The following is a 22,500-nucleotide window of genomic DNA, read 5'->3' as shown; positions in this document are numbered from 1 at the left end:
CACATGATTTCAAAGGATCGTTGGAATCAGCTACTACTAGGCTTTTCTCTACAATAGTATATTGCTAAAATATGACAGCGACTACTCCAGAAATTTTTGGAATTCTGTTATACCTGCAAAACAAAATGCTAAGTCAGGAATGCAGTGTCACACAGCTGCCAGGGAATCTTAGCCAAGCTTCAACCATGATGTTATCTCTGCTTAAAGGGCCAAGACAAATCTTTAGATTGGTTTCAGAGGGTAGCTGTATTGGTCTGAAATAGAACAACTAGATTCAAGTCCAGTAGCATCTTATCTTGTCAGCGTAGGATGATTTATATATAAAGGTTTTTATTTTACCCACAAAGGAGAACAGAAAAAGAAGATTTAAAAGATAAAAACTATGCCTAATAGCCATAACCCGCAATTGAAAGAAATATAAGATTCAGATTCAGAGACCTTTATTAGGCATACACAGTATAGGGACAAAAAAGAGTAAATCCAGTAAAGAACAGTGAAAGTAATGTGAACAGAAGCCAAGGGAACCTTGTCCAAAACACGCAGCAAAAATTTGGCTATGGTTTCAATTATTTCAATCTTGAGCAAAAAAGTCATCTTTGCATTGATAGGAAGATCCAAGAACCCAACCGGGGTTAAGGCAGAGAAGTCGGGCGAAAAAAATACAATAAATACATATATTAACTTATATTATCGAAATCAAATATACCATAATCGTCTTAGGAACTTTATAATCTTATCAATACAGATAAACTCACATTAGCTAGTTTACTGAACAGGAACAACCTTACTCATTCATTGCTGAAGCAATCTAATTAATTTTAGGCTACATTCTTTGGACAAGAAATTAATAAACACGCGTACAATTTTGGGTACGTAAAAAAGGCAGGAGCTTTTGAGAGTCAAAAGTCTTTGATGAAGGGATCTTTGATTTCCCAAAGCTGCCAATTGAAAATCTTGTTGATCTCCAAGGGGCCACCAGACTCGAATTTAGCAGGTTTTTAGATTATTTATCCCTTGGCAATGATACATCTGGAACATTAACCACATCCCAAGGTTGTCAACTTCCAGGTGTCGGCTGGAGATCTCTCGCTATTACAACGGATCTCCAGGTGACAGAGAGCAGTTCAACGGGAGAAGATGACTGGTAGGTTGTCTCTGTGGGATTATACCCAGAGGTGGGATCCAGCAGGTTCTCACAGGTTCCTGAGAGTAGGTTACTAATTATTTGTGTGTGCCGAGAGGGGGTTACTAATTGGTGATTTTGCCACGTGATTTTTGCCTTAGTTACGCCCCTCCTCTCAGCAGTAGCGCGCAAAACTTGAAGCAGTCTAGCAGGAGGTGCACCGGCGTGCGTGGCAGCCTGCGCCTGCGTGCATTCGTTTCCCGCCCAAAGACTGATTGCAGTACAAGGCTGCGTCCTCTGCCACAGCCCTCGCCCTCGAATGCTCCGGCCACGCCTTCAGGAATGCTCAGCTCCGAAGCCCCATTGGCGCTACGCCACAGTTTGAATCGCACCACCATGGGAACCTGTTACTAACATTTTTGGATCCTACCACTGATTATACCTCATGAAAGACACCCCCCCTCCCCAAGCCCTGCCCTCCTCAGGCTCCACCCACAAAATCTCCAGGTATTTCCCAACCCTGAGCTGAGAACCTACCTATCCTTCATCTCACAGCGGGATTGTCAGAAGATTTGCATGGCTTAGTCCATTCAATTTCGGTGGAATTTACCATTCAAAGCCTTCAATGGCCATTATACAAAAAGGGCAGTTTTGACAAGACAGTCTGCCGAACCCGTTCAACAGGCCCAAAAGTATGCAGTGGCTGGTTTACAAAAGCAAACAATTGTTTTAGCAATCTGAGCCACTCACATTTTATTAGAAATATGTGTGGGTAGCAGGGGGTCATTTCACAACGACGCATTCTTTGGCTTTAAAATGTGAAGTTACACCAGATTACAGAAACAGCAGTCTGAGCCAGCTGGGTTCTACTCCCTGAAAACTTGTTTAAAACTCCCTAATGAAAAATGTATACTTTTTATAGAGTCCAAATTTAGGACCGTTCCTCCTGTCAGAAAATAAACAAACGCACAAATGTGTAAACAGCCGAGGCCTGATCCCAACCAACTATCCCACACTATGATGATGCATGAAAAGACTTGTAAACAGAGAGGAATGATTTCTGCCTGCTGATATTCTTCCTTCTCTGAACATGAATCTTGGCCCCAAGGAATCTTAGGATCTCACATGTACATGGAGGCACACAATACTGACGGAGCCAGCGAGGTATAGTGGTTAAGAGCGGGTGGATTCTAATCTGGAGAACCGGGTTTGATTCCCCACTCCTCCACCTGAGTGGCAGAGGCTTATCTGGTGAACCAGATGTGTTTCTGCACTCCTATATTCCTGCTGGGTGACCTTGGGCTAGTCACAGTCCTCTCAGGACCCTGAGAGTGTCTGTTGTGGGGAGAGGAAGGGAAAGGAGTTTGTTAGCTACCTTGAGTCTCCTTACAGGAGAGAAAGGTGGGATATAAATCCAAATTCTTCTACTCTTCTTATTCATGAGTGAACATGTGATGCGGTAGCTCTAAAGGTAAATGCATTTTCGGACTGCATCAACAGAAGTATGGTATACAGATCATGCAAAGTAATGGTATTGCTTTACTCAGCTCTGATCAGACCTCACTTGGAGTATTGTGTTCAGTTTTGGGCACCACAGTTTAAGAAGGACGTTCACAAGCTGGAACTTGTCCAGAGGAGGGCAACAAAAATGGTGTTGGGTCTGGAAACCAAGTCCAATCAGGAAAGTCAGAAGGAGCTACGTATGTTTAGCCTGGAGAGGAGACAGTTGAGAGGTGATACGATTCCCATGTCCAAGTACTTGAAGGGTCATCAGATAGAGGATGGTGCGGAGTTGTTTACTGTTGGTCAGACCAGAACTGACAGGTTGAAATTAAATCAAAAGAGTCTTAAGACTGAAAAAACCACACACACACACACACACGCACACATGCACACACGCACACACACACACACACAGAGCAATCTTTCTTTTTGGACCAGGAAGAGTCCTGAGAACGGATGGTCAACAGGTGCAGTCAAGAGAAATGGCTGCTTGCATGGTTTTCTTTCTCCTTAGTTGGACAGTGAAGGGAAGCTCCTGAACGCAGAACCGGAGCCTGAGGATGGAACAGACCATACCTGGGAGTACCTGGCGGAGCCTGAGGATGGAACAGACCATACCTGGCAGTAGGTTTGAGAGTTAGGATCCACGTCAACCGTGGCTAAGTAGTCTGGCTTCTGGATTCCAGTGTTCCTGTAGATACAGGGCAGGTACACAATTTCTTCCCTGGGGCCTGTCAGAAAACAAAGATCTGGTATAAACAGTCAAGAAAGCCAGTGTGGTATAATGGTTAGCGCAGGGGTCTTCAAACTACGGCCCTCCAGATGTTCATAGACTACAATTCACATGAGCCCTACCACTTGGCCAGGCTGTCAGGGGCTGATGGGAATTGTAGTCCATGAACATCTGGAGGGCCACAGTTTGAAGACCCCTGGGTTAGCGTGTCAAGCTAGGATCTGGGAGGGCAAGGGTCAAATCCCCACTCTGTCGTGGAAACTTGCTGGGTCACCTTAGGCCAGTCACAAACTCTTGGCCTGGCCTACCTCACAGGGTTGATGTAAAGAAGAAGAAGAAGAAGAAGAAGAAGAGTTTGGATTTATATCCCCCCTTTCTCTCCTGCAGGAGACTCAAAGGGGCTTACAATCTCCTTGCCCTTCCCCCCTCACAACAAACACCCTGTGAGGTAGGTGTGGCTGAGAGAGCTCCGAGAAGCTGTGACTAGCCCAAGGTCACCCAGCTGGTATGTGTGGGAGTGTACAGGCTAATCTGAATTCCCCAGATAAGCCTCCACAGCTCAGGCGGCAGAGCTGGGAATCAAACCCGGTTCCTCCAGATTAGATACACGAGCTCTTAACCTCCTACGCCACTGCTGCTCCCCATGGAGGAGAAAAGCAGAGTATGAATAAACTAACTAATGACCACTTCTTCATGGAACATGAGAATGGCTACTTTCTAGTCTCTCAGTGTCCAAACAAATCCTGACATTTGCTCTGGGATGCTATGTCACTCAGGGGAAGAGAGGGAAGAGTAGTAGCTTGGATTTATACCCCTCCTTTCTCTCCTGTAAGGAGACTCAAAGTGGCTTACAAGCTCCCTTCCCTTCCTTTCCCCACAACTGACCCCTTGTGAGGCAGGTGGGGCTGAGAGAGTTTGGAGAGAACTGTGACTGGCTCAAGATCACCCAGCAGGCATCATGTGGAGGAGCGGGGATTCAAACCTGGTTCACCAGATTAGAGTTCACCTGTTCTTAACCACCACCTCATGCTGTCCCAAAAATCCCACAAGTCAGGGCACATATTGGCAAAGCCTCCATTGTCCTAGCCCAACCCAGTAACTAATATTCAGGGGCATGCTGCCTCTGAACACGGAAGTTCCATTCCTTGAGATTTTGGGTGGAGTCTGGGGAGGATGGGGTTTATGGAGTTACCTCAGCAGGATATGATGTCATAGAGTCTACCCCCCAAAGCAGTGATTTTTTTTCCAGGGGAACTAATCTTGGAGTTCAATTGTAATAGCGGGAGATCTCCAGGTGCCGCCCAGAGGTTGGCAAACCTAGTTGGGGGTGGGGCTTCTGAGTCCTGCAGAGCTCCTTGCTCCTCCCACAAATAATAAATTATGCACCTGTGGGGGAAAGTCTGTTCGCTTCTACTCAACAAATTAAAAGACATATGACCCAATAAACTACAAACTACAACTCCAATCATGCTCCATCATAAAGGGAAACTATTTTCATTAGCCTTTACAGCCTATCACCAATACATACATTTACTATCTAAAATGTGTGTGTGGAGGCAGCACAGTAGTTGACTTCATTCTCCTATCAGGTTTTGTGGGACTGCGGAAACTTTTGGCTGAGTATCTGTAAGCGTATTTTTGCAGTCCTAAACTTGCTTGTGAAATGACACTCAATCACCCAAATCTTCGTTGTTGTTTTTCTGCAATCCCACAAAGCCCTGTGAGAGGGAGGTTCTCGTCCCTTCTGACGCAGAACGGCTTTCCTAAATACAGCTCAAGTGAGAATGAACAGATGCTGCCTCTACGAGGGAGCAGCAACTATTACTTGATACTCTGGAGAAAAGCCAGTACAAATAAGGAAGCCCTCAGCTGAGGAAAGTCTATTGTCCGCCATGCACACGGGGGCATAGCAGAGAACAGGGCTTGGTTTCCGAGCGGTTCAGAAGCTGCCTTATGTTAGATTTGACAGCCTTGCATGCAACAGGCACAGCATTCTGGGAGAGCTCAGCAAACATTCTAAAAGTGACAGCTGGAGGCTGTAGCTCTCTGACTGAGGAAAGATGTTGTTCAGTGTTCTGTTAACTAAAGCTACACAAAAACCTCTGGCTGAAAGTTTAATACTATGTAAATTATGCTTGTTATTGGTAAACAAATTGTAACCAAATGATGAACTGTAAATGTATTGTATACTCTGTATACTCGTGTATATGTCGAGTTTTTCAGCACATTTTTTGTGCTGAAAAAGCCCCCCTCGACTTATACACGAGTCAACTGTATTTTAAAAAATATTTTAGGGTTTTTACTTTGTTGGCTGCCAGGGGGCGCAGTTTTTAGGCTAGCAGCACCAAAATTTCAGGATATCATCAGGTGACACTCCTGATGATACCACCCAAGTTTGGTAAAGTTTGGTTCAAGGGGTCCAAAGTTATGGACCCCCAAAGAGGGTGCCCCCATTCCCCATTGTTTCCAATGGGAGCTAATAGTAGATGGGGCTACATTTTGAGGGTCCATAACTTTGTACCCCTTGAACCAAACTTCACCAAACCTGGGTAGTATCATCAGGATAATCTGTTGCTGATACCAGCCAGGTTTGGTGATGTTTGATTTAGGGGGTCCAAAGTTATGTACCCCCAAGAGGTATGCCCCATCCCCCATTGTTTCCAATGGGAGCTAATAGTAGATGGGGCTACATTTTGAGGGTCCATAACTTTGGACCCCCTGAACCAAACTTCACCAAATCTGGGTGGTATCATCAGAAGGGTCTCCTAAAGATACTCTGAAATGTTGGTACTGCTAACATAAACATTCCTCTCCTGACCAAAAATCCAGTTTTGAAGGATTTTAACTCTTGTGTTTTAGCTTGGTTGCTGGTTGAGCTAAGGTTTTTGTACTTTTAAAGTTATTGTTGAGACCATATTGTTTTTGTTGACTCCCTTTTCCACTTACAGAGCTAGTTTACTGTTTTTCTTTGAAATAAATATTCAAAAACATTTAACCTACTGATGCCTCAATTAATGTAATTTTATTGGTATCGGTTTTTATTTTTGAAATTTGCCAGTAGCTGCTGCATTTCCCACTCTCGGCTTATATGCGAGTCAATAAGTTTTCCCAGTTTTTTGTGGTAAAATTAGGTGCCTCGACTTATATGCGGGTCGACTTATACACGAGTATATACGGGGTAGTTTTCTCTCAGTATAAGTAAGGTTCTTTTGTTTATGATTTCTGAGGTAAAAAGGCTGGTCTTTACCAAGATAACTGTTCTTATTCAAAGTGGCATTCAAACTATATTCTGCTTGTTAAGATAACTATTCTTATTTAAAGTGGCACATAAGTTACATTCTGCTTGTTATTCTGCTTATATATACCTGTTAACCTTCACCTTATACTGAATCAAGATGAGCATTGTCTAGTCAGACTGGCAGCTGCTCTCTAGGGTCACAGGCAGAGATCTTTCAATCACCAATGGCCTGGCCCTCTTGACTGGAGGTGATGTGAACAACTTTAGCCTGAGACCCTGGAGAGTGGATACCAGTCTGAGTAGACAATACTCACCTTGATGGACTGATCTAGTTGAAAGTAAACATCCGATCAATCTATGGCCCCTTCCGCACACGCAAAATAATGCGTTTTCAAACCACTTTCACAACTGTTTGCAAGTGGATTTTGCCATTCCACACAGCTTCAAAGAGCACTGAAAGCAGTTTTAAAGTGCATTATTCTGCATGTGCGGAATGAGCCTATGGGTGCGTATTAATTAAACAAACAGCAGGCAAAGTGAAAACAGGTAGCTCTGCAAAAGACAATGTCCTCTAAGGCCCCTTCCGCACATGCAGAATAATGCCCATTCAATCCACTTTCACAATTGTTTGCAAGTGGATTTTGCTATTCCGCACAGTAAAATCCAGCTTCAAAGTGCATTGAAAGTGGATTTAAAGTGCATTATTCTGCATGTGCGGAAGGGGCCAGAGAGAATCATCTAAGCGAGAGCAGGTCTCAGACACCGATCGTATTTCAGGCTTGCCCATATCACTCTGAGGAAGTGGATTGGCATGCGTGAAACGAGTGTAAACCAGGGAGCTCGTCTGAATTTGGATGATTGGCCTCTGAGACCTGCTCTCTTGTAAACTTTTCTCTTAGAGGACACTGAGGACTGAGCTGTGTCTTTTGCAGATCTGCCTGCTTTCACTTTGCACGCTGTTTGTTTAATAAATATGCACTCTTTGCTTGATTGGATGTATACTTTGTATACTGTTGCAGCTTAGGCATAGTGTTCTGGTGTTGATTTTAAGTTATTGTGGTAGCCTAGGCAGTGTTCTGGTGTTTATTTTAAGTTATTGTTGCAGCTTAGGCATAGTGTTCTGGTGTTGATTTTAAGTTATTGTTGCAGCCTAGGCATAGTGTTCTGGTGTTGATTTTAAGTTATTGTTGCAGCTTAGGCATAGTGTTCTGGTGTTGATTTTAAGTTATTGTTGCAGTCTAGGCATAGTGTTCTGGTGTTGATTTTAAGTTATTGTGGCAGCCTAGGCATAGTGTTCTGGTGTTGATTTTAAGTTATTGTTGCAGCCTAGGCATAGTGTTCTGGTGTTGATTTTAAGTTATTGTGGCAGCCTAGGCATAGTGTTCTGGTGTTGATTTTAAGTTATTGTGGCAGCCTAGGCATAGTGTTCTGGTGTTGATTTTAAGTTATTGTCGGCTAGAATATTATTGTTCTGAAGTGCGTGTTGATTTTAAGAAGTTATTATTGTGGCAAGCCCTCTAGGCATTAGTGTGTTCTAGTGTTGATTTTTAAGATTATTGTGGCAGCCCTAGGCATATTGTTGTTCTAAAATGCGTGTTGATTTTTAAGATTATTGTAGTGACAGCCTAGGCATAGTGCGTTCTGGTGTTGATTTTTAAGAAGTTATTGTGGCAGCCCTAGGCATGAGTGTTCTGGTGTTGATTTTTTAAGTTATTGTGGCAAGCCCTAGGCATGAGTGTTCTGGTGTTGATTTTTAAGCCATTGTGGCATGTTTCAGGCATAGTGTTCTGGTGCTGATTTTGCCATTGCTGCAAGCTCTGTGCATAGCGTTCTGCGTTGATTTTAAGTTATTGCGCGTTTCCAGGCATTAGTGTTCTGCGTTGATTTTGCCATGGCAGCCTAGGCATGAGTGTTCTGGTGTTGATTTTTTTAAGTTATTGTTGCAGCCTAGGCATGAGTGTTCTGGTGTTGATTTTTAAGTTATTGCAAGCAGCCCAGGCATAGTGTTCTGCGTTTCATTTTGCCATTGCTGCGTTTCCAGGCATAGTGTTCTTGCGTTTATTTTGCCATTGCCGCAGCCTAGGCATATGTTCTGGTGTTGACTTTTGCCATTGTGGCAGTCTAGGCATAGTGTTCTGCGTTTATTTTAAGTTATTGCTGCAGCCCAGGCAGTGTTCGCGTTGATTTTGCCATTGTGGCAGCCTAGGCATAGTGTTCTGCGTTTATTTGCTATTGTGGCAGCCTAGGCATAGTGTTCTGGAGGAGTGTTGATTATTTAAGTTATTTGTTTGCAGCCTAGGCATAGTGTTCCTGTGACAGTTTACTAAGTTGCGGCAGCCCAGGCATAGTAAGTTCTGCGTTGATTTGCCATTGTGGCAGCCTAGGCATAGTGTTCTGCGTTGATTTTGCCATTGTACAGCCCAGGCATAAGTGTTCTGGTGTTGACTTTGGTTATTGTAAGCAGCCTAGGCATAGTGTTCTGGTGTTGATTTTAAGTTATTGTTGCAGCCTAGGCATAGTGTTCTGGTGTTGATTTTAAGTTATTGTGGCAGCCTAGGCATAGTGTTCTGGTGTTGATTTTAAGTTATTGTTGCAGCCTAGGCATAGTGTTCTGGTGTTGATTTTAAGTTATTGTTGCAGCCTAGGCATAGTGTTCTGGTGTTGATTTTAAGTTATTGTGGCAGTCTAGGCATAGTGTTCTGGTGGTTTTTTTTAAAGTTATTGTTGCAGCCTAGGCATAGTGTTCTGGTGTTGATTTTAAATTATTGTTGCAGCTTAGGCATAGTGTTCTGGTGTTTATTTTAAGTTATTGTTACAGTCTAGGCATAGTGTTCTGGTGTTGATTTTAAGTTATTGTTGCAGCCTAGGCATAGTGTTCTGGTGTTGATTTTAAGTTATTGTTGCAGCCTAGGCATAGTGTTCTGGTGTTTATTTTAAGTTATTGTTGTAGCCTAGGCATAGTGTTCTGGTGTTTATTTTAAGTTATTGTTGCAGCCTAGGCATAGTGTTCTGGTGTTGATTTTAAGTTATTGTGGCAGCCTAGGCATAGTGTTCTGGTGTTTATTTTAACTAACTGTTGTACATTATACCCTTTTGTTTCATTTTGTGCTTCTGATCCAATAGAAGGCAACTTCATGTGAGGCTCAAAGACCTCTGCATCTCAGTGAAGTCCAAAACAAGACCTTGACCTGGAACAATCTCCGGCAGCCCCACATTTGAGCCGAACATGAAGCAAAGCCTCAACCCAAAACTTAGATTCCCTCTCAAAAAATCCCAGCAGAGCCCTACTGCTCTGTGTGCCTTGAAAGCTGAGAATGGGACAGCTGCAATGGAAAGTCAGACCCCTTACCTTTCATTGCCTCCAAAGGAGTTTTGTACCCGGGACCGCAGCCTCCGCATTTTGCTGCAAATTAAAAAGAGGGAGAAAGATGAAAAATCTGCAGAGGATAGCATCTGGGCCTGGTTTGTCTATATATGGCACACTTTAATGGAATTGATCCCACCCTATTTTGATCATTTGCCCCAGGATGAGCTCTGAGTGGGACACCAGGCAGACCATTTTCACACCTTCCCATATTCCTCACAGAGGGCTCTTCAGTCCTCTGGTGGTCACCTTCTGGTGGTCCTTGACCCCAAGGTCATTCGAATAGCCTCAACCAGAGGCAGGGCCTTTTCAGCCGTGGCACCAGCCCTCTGGAACTATCTGTCAGTTGACACCAGGGCCCTGTGGGACCTTAATCAGTTACATAGTGACTTCAAGACAAGGCCCTTTCAGCACAAACCTTTTAAAACATTTTGAGGCAGGAAATAAAATGTTTCCTTCGTGGAGTTCCACTGTCGTTACCCTGGGCATGTCAAGAAAGACTATGAGAGCCGAGAGCGGGCTCACCCCTTCCTGCAGCCCCTCTCATGATCTGCCAGAGTTCACAGAATCAACACTGCTGTCACATGGCCGTCCAGCCTCCGCTTGAAAAACTCCAAAGAAGGAGAGCCCACCACCTCGGGAGGAAGCGTATTGCACTGAGGAACCGCTCTAACATCGTTTAATAGACGTTTTCAAGTCCTAGGAGATGGCAGAAGTGTTGATAATTCCTGCCTGATTTATACCCTACCTTTCTCTCCTGTAAGGAGACTCGAGGTGGCTTACAAACTCCTTTCCCTTCCTCTCCCCACAACAGGCACCTGGTGAGGAAGGTGGGGCTGAGAGAGGTCCAAAAAGCTGTGACTAGCCCAAGGTCACCCAGCAGGAGTATAGGAGTGCGGAAACACATCTGGTTCACCAGATAAGCTTCTGCCACTCAGGTGGAGAACCAAACCCGGTTCTCCAGATCAGAATCCACCCGCTCCTAACCACTACACCAACCTGGCTCTCAGGAAGAAGAACCGTGGAGCTTGAGAAGAAGGTCTTAGAATCGCCAGGCTGAAGACTCGCAGCTGAATAACAACCACTCACGCTTAAAATTTCTTGCATGCGATGTGAGGATGACATACCACTGCTGTCCAAAACAGCAATCACGGGTTCAACTTTCCTCCCCTCTCCCTGTCGTGCCGTGAAACAACAGACACGCCTCCAAAGTATTATAGGGCCATTTCAGACAGAGCTTTGGATGTTCCCTCGCATCCTGGACATAAACTGTTTCAACTCTTACCCTCTAAACGTCGCTACAGAGCACTGCACACCAAGACAACTAGACATAAGAACAGTTTTTTCCCGAATGCCATCACTCTGTTAAACAAATAATTCCCTCGATAATGTTAAACTATTTATTATATACTTATTATATAATTACTGCACTACTTTTTTCATCATTCCTATTACCCATCTCCTCCCACTTATGACTGTATGACTATAGCCTGTGCTGACATTTTATTTTATTTTATGATTTTACATTTTATGTTTTCATTACTACTGATTGTTTCCTGATTGCTTACTAGACCTATATGACAATCATTAAGTGCTGTACCTTATGATTCTTGACAAATGTATTTTTCTTTTATGTACACTGAGAGCATATGCACCGGAGACAAATTCCTTGTGTGTCCAATCACACTTGGCCAATAAAGATTCTATTCTATTCTATTCTTTACAATTATTGCTAGCTGTGGAGCGCTTCCAGAGCAGAATTTTGGGCACCTGGCATGCACCCAGTGTTACAGCCCAGTTTTTTGGGCCAAAAGCCACCCTGTCATACCTTTTATATCTGAGGTTATTTCAACACTGAAGGAGAAAGATTGCCCTATAAAACCCGTGGAGGAAGCAGCAGCTGGCATGCAAGCCCTTGGAAGTTGGCTGTTGTACGCTTTCCAGGCTATGGGGCCACAGCCTGGTAGTTTTTGCTCCTAACACTTCACCCGTGTTTATGGGTGGCATCTTCGTTTGCAAATATAATTGATTAGATAGATGCCCATATATTGATCCTCGTATGACGATAGTGCCTATTAGAGTAGAATGTAAATTCTTTCCAGCTATTATCTTTCTCTCGCCAAATATCTGCTAGTTTTAAGCTGTCCAGCAATTCAAAGAAAGTTTTATGTCAGATTTTGCTCTTTGTACCTGCTTTCCCTTTCCGATCTAGTTTATTATTTACTATACCGCTGCAATCTCCCACTATAATCACATTGTCATACATATATCGAGATGTTACTTAACAATTCTTTGAGTGGCATCTTCAGAGGCATCAAAAAAAATTCTATACCTTAGCTACACTCTGTAGGAACAGCAAACTGGTAGGGCAAAACGACAGTATATTTAATGTCTACACAAACATGTACGCAAAATGACGGAACGCTGTAATTTTATATTTTAATGATGTCAATTATAATTTTAATTTTATTGTTATATTGTTTTGTAATACTTGGTGTTCACTGCCCAGAGCCCTTAGGGGATGGGGCGGTTTATAAATGCAATAATAAAATAAATAAATAAATAAATAAATAAATAAATAAATAAATAAATAAATAAATAAATAAATAACAATTAGCCACAGGAGTCTTGCAAATTGACAATACATATCCAATATTGGTGCTCAAAGATGAAAACAATTCAGTTCATCGGTGCAAACAACAGATGAGCCCCCGGGATCTGCTCGTTTCGTGGAATGAATTATTGTCCACTTCCTCTATGTGGCATGACATTCTTCCGATAAACTTATGAGACATCCTTCTGATAAACTATCTGATTATGCCATATTGTATTACCCCTTCTCAGGACAGCCTGGGAAAATGCTGCAGTCAGCTTTGAGATGAATGGTGGAAGCATGTAGGGGAAGGACACGGGGGGGGGGGGGCAGCTGGAAAGCAGGCAACTGAGAGGGAGCGAAGGAGCAGACGGAATGAAGCGAGTGCAGAGGAGAGGATGATCGGAGGCCTGGAGACCAAGCCCTGCCAGGAAAGGCTGAGGAACTTGAGAATGTTTACTTTGGAGAAGAGGAGATTGAGGGGGGACATGATTGCTCCCTTGAAGTATTTGAAGGGCTGTCGCTTAGAGGAGTGCAAAGGAGCTCTTCCTGTTGGCAGCAAAGGATAGGACTAACAATAGTGGGTATAAATTATGCCCAGAAAGGTTCCAGATGGATAGAAGGGAGAAAAAATTGCATAGAAAGTTGTGCAACAGTGAAATGGGCCACCTTGGGAGGCGAAGAGCTCCCCCACACAGGCAGTCTTTAAGCAGTAGCTGGACAAACACATGTCACGGATGCTCCATGCTGATCCTGCATTGACCGGGGGTTGGACTAGATGGCCTCCATGACCCATTCCAACTCTATGATTTTTAAAATATGAGCAAATAGGGCTAGTGGTGGACATGAGAGAGAAGGGGAGCTGGGTACTTTCTGCCTAGATATGACCCTGATTCCCTCTCTTGCTGGGTTTTCTTCAGACTGCACTTCTGCAAAGCTCTGTTGCTAGCATTAATTCTTCCTCTCGCTTCCTCTCTCTAAAAAAAATCCACACACATTTGCCTTCAGTATAAGCCAACATGGTACAGTGGTTAAAAGTGGTGGGCTCTAATCTGGAGCACAGGGTTTGATTCCCCACTCCTCCACATGAAGCCTGCCACGGCTCTCTCCGAACCCCGTCAGCCCACGGGAAGGCATGCAATGGCAAACCACCTCCAAACATCTGTCTCGAAAATCCTACAGCTGTGACTTGACAGCGCCTTCCACGGCATAATGCACCTGCTTATGCTGTGAAGCATTTAAGAACAACTGTCCCCCATTACCCCTTATCTGCTGCACAAAACCAGTAGGCAGACTGGGGCTTATCTGGGAGTGTTAAAGACACCCGCAAGGCGCAGAGAGTTTTGCTACCACAAACTCGCGTGCACGGCCACCCCGACAGAATTTGGGCAGCTCATGAGCCACAGTAGCATGTTTGACTTAATGAGTGATGTATTGGAAGAGCAGGAGAGTCAAAGAGCTTTGGCAATTGCAAGGAGTGACGCTGAACTATGTGAAGGGCCTTGTCTCAACCGCTGCATCATAAACTCACTTGCTGGATCAGAGATGCCTGAATTGCCAGCAAAAGAAGCGGGGTGGGTCAGCAGGAGGATAGGTTACCATAGGAAACGCACAATGCATCAGTTCTCTCCCAAAATCGAAGTATTCAGGGATCACATCAGTGGTAGGATTCAAAAATTTTAATAACAGGTTCCGATGGTGGTGGGATTCAAACAGTGGCGTAGCGCCAACGGGGCTATTGGGCAGGGAGGTTGCTTTAGTAACTCCTTCTCTGCACTCAGAAAAAAATAGTAGCCACTTCTAGAGAAGTGGTGAGAACTGGTTGGATCCCACCTCTGGATCACATCCATCCTGCAATGTTTTTCCATGTTCCTTCTGTTTGCCCTGCAAAGCCTTATTTAACGGAGTATCTGCATGGTAGTTTCCCACACCATTTATTTGCCCCAGCTGCCTATAGTGCCAATTCCAGGATTTTTAAAAAACAGGAAATTGACATGGTAGATTACACTACAGCGGTATGTAAAAAACAACAACCCTGGTTTAAACTGCCAAATGCAATTGACTTACTGCTATACTTTAAATCTGGTAATTGACAGGGTAGCATTACACTGCGGCGATATGTCAATTACCAGATTTAAAGTACAGTGATAAGTCAATCACATTAGGCAGCTTAAACCAGGTGTGGTTTTTTTGCCATCGTGACTGACTTATGGTGACTCCATACAGTTTTCAACGCACGAGACATTCAGAGCTGTTTTGCCATTGTCCACTTCTGCAGAACAACCCTGAACTTCCTTGGTGGTCTTCCATCCAAGTACTAACAGGACCAGCACTGCTTAGCAGAGGCAGAGCTACCAGGGGTCAGGGGGTGCGTGTTGCATCGGGCGCGTGCACCTGAGGTTGCAGAAAATCGCCTCCGCCCCCCCCCCATGGTGCCCCCCTCACACACTCACTTTAGTGAAACAGTGCAGGCTGGAGAAGCGGCCTGTTCCCTTCAGGCTGAAAACGGCCTGGTGGGAACTACACTTCCCAGGAGACCTTGCGAGCTCCAGGGTCTCATGGGAAGTGTAGTTCCCACCAGGCTGTTTTCAGCCTGAAGGGAACAGGTCGTTTTTCCAGGCTGAACTAAGGTAAGGGGGCGGGGCACCGTGGGGGGGATACAGAGTGTGCACCGGGCGCACTCTGGCCCAGCTACGCCTATGCTGCTTAGCTTCTGAGAGAAGCGGCCTGTTCCCTTCAGGCTGAAAACGGCCTGGTGGGAACTACACTTCCCAGGAGATCTTGCAAGCCCCAGGGTTTCATGGGAAGTATAGTTCCCACCAGGCCATTTTCAGTCTGAAGGGAACAGGTTGTTTTTCCAGGCTGAACTAAGGTAAGGGGGCGGGGGGCGGGACACCATGGGGGGGATACAGGGTGTGCACCGGGCGCACTCTGGCCCAGCTACGCCTCTGCTGCTTAGCTTCTGAGATCTGATGAGACTGGACTAGCCTGAACCATCCGGGTTAAGGCAAGAGACTTTTGAAGTTGCCTGGGCCTTCCTTGGTGGTCTTCCATCCAAGTGTTAACCAGAGTTGACCCTGCTAAGCTTCTGAGATCAGGACAGCTTGGGGCCATTGATGTCAGGATTCAGGGTACAGAAGACATCCACAAAAATCATTGAACATTCTAATAATTTCATACTTATATCAGATATGACTAATAACTTCTTCCCAGAAAAACTGAACAATTGGACACTCCCAAGCCAGCTGTTTAAGAAATGCGTCCGGAATGTTAAAACACCAACAATTAATCGCTTTACTCAATCCTTTACAGAAGAGTCACTGTGGTTTCCAGTATATCTTGAATGTAATTTTTGTTGAATGTCTCAACTTAAGACCTAGGCAGACAGCAGCAAGCCTTTATTGGCATAGACAACAGTACAACAGTAATAAAAAAACAGATTAAAACAGATTAAAAAGCATATACAATACAGGTCGAAGGAAATCTACTGGCATTTAGTAATTTCCAGGAGAAAGTCTGCCACTATCGTACAGAGAGAAGGATCAGGGTTGTCCAACAAGTAGTGTAATCTAATTAAATCGGGGAGATGGGGTAAATGTAAAGGATTCACATACTTGGATCTGATTTCCTTGAATCTGAGACAGTGTAGTAATTGGTGGGCCAGAGATTCAACTGAGCCATCGTTACGTCGGCACAATCTTTTAGCCTTTTCTTGCTTATTAAATCTGCCATGTAACAAGGCAGAAGGCATAACATTAAACCTGGCGAGCATTATGGCTCTCCTTTGAACAGGGTTTATTAAGCAATAACCCCAGGCAGACAGGAGGTATAAAGTGTGTGCAGTTCTGGGCAACACAATTCAAGAAGGATATTGACAAGCTGGAATGGGTCCAAAGAAGGGCAACCAAAATAGTCAAAGGTCTAGAATCCGTGCCCTATGAGGAGCAGATTAGGGAGCTGGGTATGTTTAGTCTGGAGAAGAGAAGGTTAGCAGTGGTGGGATTCAGCAGATTCGCACCACTTCGGCAGAACCGATTGTTAAAATGCTACTTGTAAACAACCAGTTAAATCATTTGAATCCCACCACTGGGTAAGGGGTGACATGATAGCCATGTTTCAATATTTGAAAGGATGTCATGTTAAAGGCAGAGCAAGCTTGTTTTCTGCTGCTTCAGAGACTAGGACCAGGAGTCATGGGTGTGAGAAAAGAGATTTCACCTAAACGTCAGGAGGAACTTCCTGACGGCAAGGGCTGTTCAGCAGTGGAATTCACTGCCTTGGAGGATGATGGAGGGGTCTGCAACCTGCGGCTCTCCAGATGGTTATGGACTACAATTCCCATCAGCCCCTGCTGATTGGCCATGCTGGCAGGGGCTGATGGGATTTGTAGTCCATGAACTTCTGGAGAGCCGCAGGCTGCAGACCCCTGAATTAGAGTTTCCAGGAGCCAAGGGGATATTTGAGACACTTAATATGCTGCAAGGACATCCACTTCAGGACACTACAGTCTACTAGGCCAGCTGATTTCAACGACTGGAGTATCTCAGAACACAACTGTGCTCTAAGAGGCGTGAGGACCAGTGGTGGGATCCAAAAATTTTAGTAACAGGTTCCCTCGCCAGCCCCCCTCAGCAAAGGGGGCAGAGGCGTACCTAGGCAAACCTGAGCCCTGGGCAAAACCTGAGTTGGATGCCCCCCCCCCCCATGGGCAGCCAACCCACCACAACCCCAAAAGATTTTTTTGCACCAGGTCATTTCTAAATCATCATCACATTATAGAAAATGCCCCAACTCACAAATCTGAACACAGCAATGGTGAAACACACAGGTTCTTTGATAGAGACTGGTGAGATAAAAGGTACAAAAGGCTGAGAATCAATGAATTGCAGTACCCGAAAGGGATTAACCCAGTTCAGGGAGTTACATTATTAGTCGAACTTGCTATATGGAACCTTCTCGGGGAGGCGAGGGCGTGGAGATGGAAAAGCGGACCCAATTAGTAACCCCCTCTCGGCACACACAAATAATTAGTAACCCACTCTCGGGAACTGGTGAGAACCTGCTGGATCCCACCTCTGGCCAGGACTGATTTTTATAAGCCAGCTTCTCCTAAAACTGTGGGATGAAAATATTTTTGGCGCTGGTGCAGAGAAAAGTCCATCGCTCTTAGCCCCGGGAGTGGCTGGCTATTCATGCCTAAACTTGTTTCTTTCATTTCAGCAGGACCTGGCCCTTGTTCACCACTACACCACGCTGGCTGAACAAACTACAACAAGAGGTATCTAACGAGCTGATAAAGCATTGCCTGGGAAGCGAAAGTGCAAACAGCGAGAAAGTACAACCACCGTAATTAAGGGGGGAAGAGAAAGAGGATTCCACATCCCAGCCAGGAGACATGGCAGGATCAAACCAGACATGGGCTGACCCTGACACTAGTGATTTTAATACCCCAATCTACTGAAATCTCATATGGATTGGTGGGCTCCAGTACTAGCTTTCAGTGTGGTGTAGTGGTTAAGAGCAGGTGCACTTTAATCTGGAAAACCGGGTTTGATTCCCAGCTCTGCGGCCTGAGCTGTGGAGGCTTATCTGGTGAACCGGATTAGCCTGTGCACTCCAACACATGCCAGCTGGGTGACCTTGGGCTAGTCACAGTTCTTCGGAGATCTCTCAGCCCCATCCACCTCACAGGGTGTTTGTTGTGGGAGCAGGGAAGGGAAAGGAGATTGTACGCCCCTTTGAGTCTCCTTACAGGAGAGAAAGGGGGATATAAATCCAAACTATTATTATTATTATTATTATTCACTTACATTGATCAGATGGCTCAGATCCTTCAAGACTGGGATCTTGCCATCATAGTCCCCTTATATAAAAAATGGTGACAGAGCTGATCAGGCCAAGTATAGATGGATAAATCTAAATATAATTAGTAAACTATATGCAAGACATCTCTTTATTAAGCTATATACCTGGTTAAGTCATGAGGGCACCCTGGAATAACAGGTCAGTTTCAGACAGGGTGGATCAGTTATGGATCAATGCTTAATTTTACATCATTTAAGCAATAAATGTGTGAGCCCTGATAAAAACCCGATCCTGGCAGCCTTTGTAGACTTTAAATCTGCATTCGATTCCATTTCTAGAGGCCTTCTCTGGCCAACATTACTTAATAGCACAATTGATGAATGACTGCTATTATTAATCTTTAAATCCCATGATAGCACAAGTCTCCAAATAAGATTCAGTCCAGATGGGCAACTGTCCAGCCCAGTTCCTAATCAGAAGGTAGTGAGACAGGGCTGTATTTTGCCCCTCTTTTTATTCAAGGATTACATCGACTCAGTCATAAAACAGTTACTGAATCTTGATATCCATATTCCAAACACAAGGCGTGGCTTCTGTCCTCCCGTTTTTCTGTGTTCTCAGGACCACTGAAGGCGTATTGCAGAGATACGCAGGATATAAATGAATTCCATTGATGTACTACCATCTGTTTGGCCATTCACACGGGAGCAGCTCCAACCTGGGATTTTGGAGAAGGACCGCTGGTTGAGCTATTTTCAAAAATTCCGGGTTGAAGGACATCAAACAGGGCAGACTCGTTTTGAAGGCGGGATCTGTGCAAAGTTCCCCCCAAACAGTTTTGATAGTATCCTACATCCATTATATATGCCCTGTGTGGAATTCACCATTGACCCTGGCACCTTTCGCAGGTCAAAGAGAATGTTTTGTTAGTGCAAAGAGAGAGGTTCTTCTTCTGTTTTGCTAGTGCAAGGAGAAAGATTCTTCTGTTTTGTTAGTGCAAGGAGATAGATTCTTCTGTTTTGTTAGTGCAAAAGGAGAGATTCTTGCGTTTTGTTAGTGCAAGGAGAGAGATTTTTCTGTTTTGCTAGTGCAAGGAGAAAGATTCTTCTGTTTTGTTAGTGCAAGGAGATAGATTCTTCTGTTTTGTTAGTGCAAAAGGAGAGATTCTTGCGTTTTGTTAGTGCAAGGGGAGAGATTCCAATGTTTTGTTAGTGCAAAGGGGAGAGATTCTTGTGTTAGTGCAAGGAGAGAGATTCCAATATTTTGTTAGTGCGAGAGGGAGAGATTCTCTTGGGGGGGAGGCGCAAGCAGCCTGGAATTACTTTGCAAAGCCGTCCCTTCAAGTTTGGAAGATGGAGAGACACTGATGGAGGCCAGCAGGGATTCTGAGAAGCCCCCGGAATGACTGAGACCTCCCCCATGCTCTGAAGGAAAGAGTAGCTTCCTGTGGCCATGCATGCAGGAGAGTAAGCCAAGAAAAAAATCTGCAGCAGGGTACAAAGACTCTGCCTCGCTCCAGACAGTGAGGGATGGGAGCAGTTGAATGACGCGCTCAGGTGCTCCCCTGAGCGCTGACCCAGCCTGGGCCTTTCTTGCCCTCTCTCTTTAAAAAGAAAACCAGCTGTCCTTCCTTTGCCATGCAAGAGTCTTTCCTCAAAAGTGGGAGTCGGGACCATTCCAGACACTGCTGCCAAACCTGACCAAGCATTTTTCTGCCAAGAATCCGAGGTCCAAGTAAACAAGCGGCGGGCACTGTCTGCCAAGAATCGAGTTCCTGGTGAACAAGCACAGGCTCCACAGGAGAACACCTGCTTGGCACACAGCAAGTCCCAGGTTCAATGCCGGGCATCTTCTGTTAGAAGAACCAGGTAATGGGAAAGACCTCCGCCTCAGACTGGAGAGAGCGGTTGCCAGTCCGAGCAGACGATACTGACCAAAGATCTGCCCCAGTATAAGGCCACTTAGCAGGTCTGTTTCATGGGGAAGGGCTGTGGCTCGGGCCATGGTCGGGCATGCAGAAGGTTCCCAAGTTCAATTCCCAGCATCTGCTCCTAAAAGAAGCTGGTGGGAGGCGACATGGAAGACCCCGGGGCTTGCTGCTGCCAGCCCGAGCAGACGATACTGACCAGAACGCAGTTTCGTGCCTTTATGTAACAGCCGCTTCGCATCTCTTTGCTTGGCCGCCCGCCCCAATCTATTCCACTGGGAAGGGACAAGCAGGAAGACCCTCCGAGCCGAGCCCCCGCGGAAGCATGCCTAGGATCGCGCGCAGTGGGGTTTCGCCGCGGGAAAAATCGCCCTGCTCGCCCCGAGGAGGGAGCTTGGGGGCCGCCAACACGCCAGCCGCACCCCGCACCCCCCGATCCAGGAAAGGGGCTCTGTCCTTTCCAACTCCGGACGGTCCTCGCTGGATCCCCCGGGGGGGGGGGGTCGTCAGCGCAAAACGCCCCCACCTGCGCGCAAGAGGCGAGCCACGTCCGGGCGACCTCAAAAGGCTTGGGAGAGGCGGGGGGGGGGCTTCGAAAGTGCTCTTGGAGGTGGCCCCCCCCCCGCCCTGGCAAAAGGGCTGCCGGCGGGCGGAGGGGGCGGCATCGGGCACGCCCCCGCGGGCACCCCCTGGCGAGCCCGCAAGGCTGCGCCTTACCCATCCCGCCGAGCTCCTGTCACGGGGTCTCCTCCTCGGGAGGTGGGAACTCCTCTCGCCCAGCAGCGCCAGACAGCAGTCGGGCAGGCAGCGCGGAAGGGGCAGCCTCCTTTATGGCAGCGCCGGGGAGGAGCGGCCCTCGGGGGGCGGGTTGGGGGCGGGAGGAAGGGAGGAAGCCCCCGGTCAGGCTGGGCTATGCCTCCCCGGGCAAGCAACAGGTGGGAAAGGCGGGCTTGGCTTGTAAGGGTGCCTGGGGAATGGGGTCCCCCCCCGCACCGCAGGGGAAAGAAAGAAAGGACTGTGGGAAGGAAGGAAGGAAGGAAGGAAGGAAGGAAGGAAGGAACAACTTTGAGAAGAAAGAAATTTTGCACAGGATAGAGAGAGAGAGAGGGCAGAGAGAACTTTTTCTTGCTCTCCCAAAGTACTGGAACTCACGGGCATCCAGTGAAGCTGATGGGCTGTGCGTTTAGGATGGACAACAGGAAATACTTCTTGATCCTGTGATTGCTGTGGCCCTAGTGGGCCTGCCTGTGTAACCCCCATGCTCAGGATGGGTTGACCCAGTAAGGGGTGGAGACTCAAAGCAGCAAGAGGCTGCAGAGCTTATGTAGTTTGGAGGAGACAAGGCTACCAGACTTGGACCTTGATTTGTGTAAGCCAGAGGTCTTCAAACTATGGCCCTCCAGATGTTCATGGACTACAATTCCCATCAGCCCCTGCCAGCATGGCCAAGGTAACTGCAATGTTGTTGGGAACTTGTTAAGGTAACTGCAATGTTGTTGGGAACTACTGGGAAGGTAGTTGTTTATTTTTGCTATGTTGTAAATGTTGGAGTTTATTGTTTCCAGGGCTTCTTTTTGTGTTTGTAATGGGTGAGAGTTCTCCTGGAAACCTTCACCATGTTGAATCCTGTTCATCAAGCCCTTGGAGTCTTCAGGAGCCAACCCACTTGCAAAGAAGAATTGGACTTGGCAGTATCAGTAGACTGTAAATATAAGGACTTGAAAATGCAACCTGAACAGGACCTTCAAGTGTGATGTTATATGTTATATGTTAAGAAAGTAAACTATTTTGTTTTTAAAAATTGCTGTTGCAAACTCATTCCAAGTTCTGCCCCACAGAACCCACACAGATAGAGGTTACACCTGCACATGCACTTTTTCCCCTTGTGTGTTTTCTTGCACGTGTGTTTCCCATCGTGGTTTCTTTTTAATTTGACGCTGAATGCTTTTGGTCAATCCTCACCAGGAAAAAGAAGAAGAATCACGTGCATGCCCAACAAAAGGTAGTCAGAATGTGCTTGGTGGGGCGAATTGTCTCTCTGGAAACCTCATGCCGTCTGCTCTGAACCGCAAGACTTTTGAGCCTCCGGTAATCATCAACCAGATTGTTTTTATACCTAGTAAAAATAAATGTTTGTCAGGGTTTATTATATCCACCTTGTTCTTTGTAGGGCCCATTTTGAAATACAGCAGAATAATGGTTGCTCTTTGACAC

At 45.8% G+C, this 22,500-nt stretch overlaps 1 protein-coding gene across 1 annotated transcript in view; it reads right to left on the bottom strand.

Moving 5' to 3' along the window:
- The window catches only part of LOC125436650 (methanethiol oxidase-like), a 33,859-nt gene extending 12,708 nt beyond the window's left edge, over positions 1 to 21,151 (bottom strand). The window contains exons 1-3 of the mRNA XM_048503847.1: positions 21,004 to 21,151; positions 9,947 to 10,000; positions 3,245 to 3,357 (exon numbers count right to left, since the gene is read on the bottom strand). Of these exons, the coding sequence (XP_048359804.1) occupies positions 3,245 to 3,357; positions 9,947 to 10,000; positions 21,004 to 21,007 (171 nt within the window). The 5' untranslated portion in view covers positions 21,008 to 21,151. The remainder of the gene's footprint in view (positions 1 to 3,244; positions 3,358 to 9,946; positions 10,001 to 21,003) is intronic.
- Positions 21,152 to 22,500: the final 1,349 nt, after the last annotated feature.

Source organism: Sphaerodactylus townsendi, linkage group LG01 (genome assembly GCF_021028975.2).
Source record: "Sphaerodactylus townsendi isolate TG3544 linkage group LG01, MPM_Stown_v2.3, whole genome shotgun sequence".
NCBI classification, from domain to species: domain Eukaryota; kingdom Metazoa; phylum Chordata; class Lepidosauria; order Squamata; family Sphaerodactylidae; genus Sphaerodactylus; species Sphaerodactylus townsendi.
The sequence above is the reverse complement of the archived record's forward strand: the minus strand, read 5'-3'. Positions and strand labels throughout refer to the sequence as shown.